We start from the raw sequence: 3,395 nt of genomic DNA on the forward strand, positions 1-3,395 counted from the left end.
AGGATGTTTGGTAGGACTCCTCATGAAGTCGTTCCTGGAGCCCTACCAAAATCGCCCTAACTTTACCTCATCGAGTCACAACGTAACTTTCGTCTTGATCTCCAGCCTACGTTTTCGATCCAATGGCTCACAGCGTTCCAAAGCAAAAACTTTAAGACTTAGCAGCTTCTTCCGCCTGGTTCGGTGGCACGCAGGCAGCTGGCTCCTCATCCTCTCGGGGCAGTCGAGCTTGTTCGAGACGCCAGCATCCGCGAGAGAGCAGAGAACCACCTGAGCGCTCTCGGCCTCTCGCGCCACCAGCAGCTGGACGGCCTCGTCCAGCAATTCCGCGCGGCCGCGGCGAACGGCGACAAGGTGGAGAGGTGGAAGCTCACGCGCCAGCTTTGCCATGTGCACAGCCCATGGCACAAGACGAGGTGGAGGCCACGGGGAAGGCAAGGGCCATCACGCATCCCCAGCTCGCCGTGGTGCGCGCACGAGACATCGTGCCTGCTAGGCCCACCACGCCGCGGCCCGGGCGTCAGACACATCAGAGCGCGCTTCCCGAGCTGGAGCCTGTGCGAGTGCTGGGATTCAGTGAGGCGAGCACGAGATGGGAGCGGGGGAGCAGGTCGAGCGGCCGCACCCGATGGAACTGGAGGCGGGGAACATGAGCAAGAAGATGAACAGCGCGGCGCGGGAGCCACTGAAGACAGTCTCCGACCTCTCTACGCTGCTGAGAAAAAAAAACAAGTCCTTGAAGCTTGCTTGCAAACTCATGAGCCATTGGATACGGAGGGGAAAGGCACGCACCGAATCTCGCTCCTTATCCCGAAGGTGGGAGGAACTGACAGCGTCTCCAGCATATTGCTTATCCTCTCCACAATATAAAAAAAAACTACTGTATCATTTAGGGGATAGAAATTGCACCCAATACCAAAATTTTTTTTGGCAATCGCCAAAAAACAATGCCCTCTCTACCGCAAACAGAGGGAAGACACCCTCTCCCCTATCCACCGTTTCTTTTGGCGCGGGGATATTTCCCCGTCCCGCACCGCCGCTCGCCTCTCTCCGTCCCGAGCGCCGCTGCTCGCCCTGCTCCATCCCCAACGCCGCCGCTCGCCTTGCTTCGCCCTAGCACCACCCCACACTCTGGATCGAGAGCCTGCTCATCTGAATCGACCTCGGGACTGAACGCCCTTGATCTCCCCCCAGACTACAGGCAAGGTAAAAGAAAATTAGCTGCCTCTGTGCCAGATCTGCTTTATTAATGCGATTAGGAGACCATGAACTCTATTTTTAGCATTCATGTCTTTTTTTCATTGCTTCATTGACGTGTTGTTGTTAGCCAGAGTAGCTTCTTTGTTGTACTAGCATGTGGTCTGATCTAATTTGATGTTACAAACAAAATAAGCTATCACCATATGTATTGGACATACATACTGCTACTGTTGTGCAGCTATTTTTAATTTCCTTAAGGATAATATTATCGATTCAGTTATTCAGCTTGAAGTTTTTCATACTGACGTATTCTCTTCATGAATAACCTCTCACACATACTAACTTGTTGCATCTGTGCCGATTCATACTGATATATATGAATACTGACATATTCTCTCACACAAAAAAAAAAACAGTGTGTGGATTTAGTTATTCATTGTGTAGACTGGCATATATCTCACACAAACAGCTAGTACGTGAAGAGAATCTGTGCTCAATAGTTTGATGTGAATAACTGAAGGGCACCCATAACTGAATGACATCTGAATAACCTCCTTCAGTTCAGTTTGAGTAAACTAGTATATGTTAATTCTCTTGTTTTCCATTTTGTGCAGATGAGTTCACTTCTTGATATGTTTTTTGACGATGAGTCCGGATGATGACTTGGAGATGGCAGCAGTTTTGATTGCCGAGATGGATAGCAACAAGCGGCACAAGTATGGTGGTTCCGTGCCAGGGCGTGTGGTGGTTCGTCGGAACAAGCAGCAAGGCCATGAAAAACTCTTTGATGATTACTTTGCAGATGACCCGGTGTTCGGTCCGGTCACTTTCAGACGACAGTTCAGAATGTCCAAAGAGCTGTTTTTGTGAATTGCAGCAGCTGTGGAAGCTCATTGTCCATACTTCAAGCAGAAAAGGAATGCTGCTGGGGACCTTGGACATAGTGCTCTGAAGAAGATTACGGCAGCACTGCGCATGCTCGCTTATGGTGTCCCTGCTGATAGTCTTGATGATTGGCTTCACATTGCAGAGAGTACCACCATTCTGAGTTTGAAGAAGTTTGTGAAAGCTGTAATTGAGATCTTTGGGCAGCAGTACTTGCGAGCACCAACTGAAGAGGACACTGCAAGGCTTGTGCAAATGGGTGCAGCAAGGGGGTTCCCGGGTATGCTTGGATGCATTGATTGCATGCACTGGCAGTGGAAGAATTGCCCCGTGGCATGGCATGGGCAATTCACTGGGCATTGTCATGATCCAAAAATCATTCCTGAGGCTGTTGCATCGGAGGATCTATGGATTTGGCATGCATACTTTGGGTTGCCTGGCTCTCACAATGACATCAACATCCTGCAAAGATCTCATTTGTTTGCACGGTTAGCTGCTGGGGAAGCTCCACCAGTGAACTTTGAAGTCAATGGTCACCACTACACGATGGGCTACTATCTTGCAGATGGCATATATCCTTCATGGTCCACATTTGTCAAGACAATTAGTAAACCTCAGGGTAACAAGAGAGTTTATTTTGCCCAGGCTCAAGAAGCAGCTAGGATGGACATTGAGAGAGCATTTGGGGTGCTGCAACCAAGGTTTGCAATTGTTCGCGGGCCTGCACGATTTTGGGACCAAAAGACCCTATGGCGTATCATGACAGCCTGCTTGATTATGCACAACATGATAACAGAGGATGAGAGAGGTCAGCCGGAAGACTTCAATTATGAGCATGTGGGAACAACTGTGGACCCAGAGAAGGATAAAGACCGTATCAAGAGATTTCTCGAAGTGCATCGCAAGATTGAAGACCGAGAGACACATGATCAACTCCGCGACGACCTTGTTGAGCATTTGTGGCAGCGTCTTGGACAATAGATTTCTTCTTTTGTTTTGGGATAGTTAGCTTCTGTCATTTTGAAGGATCATTTCCATTTGCATGTATTTCTAATCTGTATGTCAAGATGCATTCAGATATGAAGGGACAGTTCAATATGTGGATTGAGTCTTCTCATCTCATGATATATTTTGTTGTGTGTGCATTCTGATGATGATCGTCCTCCTAGTGTCTGACAGTAAAAAATGGGAGCTCGTGGTGTTCTTTTCTTGCTTGTAGACAAATAAACAATAATGCTTCTAGCATTTTGTAGCGGAAGGAATGGAATAAAGGATGGACCTGGATTGTTGTGCTTGCTCGTTGAAATTAG

The 3,395-nt window shown here is 48.3% G+C and overlaps 1 protein-coding gene across 1 annotated transcript; it reads left to right on the forward strand.

Annotated features, from left to right (window-relative positions):
* Positions 1-222: 222 nt before the first annotated feature.
* LOC117850380 (uncharacterized) lies at positions 223-3,183 on the forward strand. The gene is made up of 2 exons (XM_034732204.2): positions 223-1,206; positions 1,815-3,183. Exon 2 carries the CDS (start codon positions 2,176-2,178, stop codon positions 3,064-3,066), a length of 891 nt encoding a protein of 296 aa, XP_034588095.1. The 5' UTR covers positions 223-1,206; positions 1,815-2,175; the 3' UTR covers positions 3,067-3,183.
* The last annotated feature ends 212 nt before the right edge of the window (positions 3,184-3,395 follow it).

The sequence above is a fragment of the Setaria viridis genome, chromosome 3, assembly GCF_005286985.2.
Source record: "Setaria viridis chromosome 3, Setaria_viridis_v4.0, whole genome shotgun sequence".
Lineage (NCBI taxonomy): Eukaryota > Viridiplantae > Streptophyta > Magnoliopsida > Poales > Poaceae > Setaria > Setaria viridis.

Coding starts and splice junctions, on each gene's coding strand:
- LOC117850380 (XM_034732204.2), top strand. CDS start 2,176: ATGCTCGCTTATGGTGTCCCTGCTGATAGTCTTGATGATTGGCTTCAC.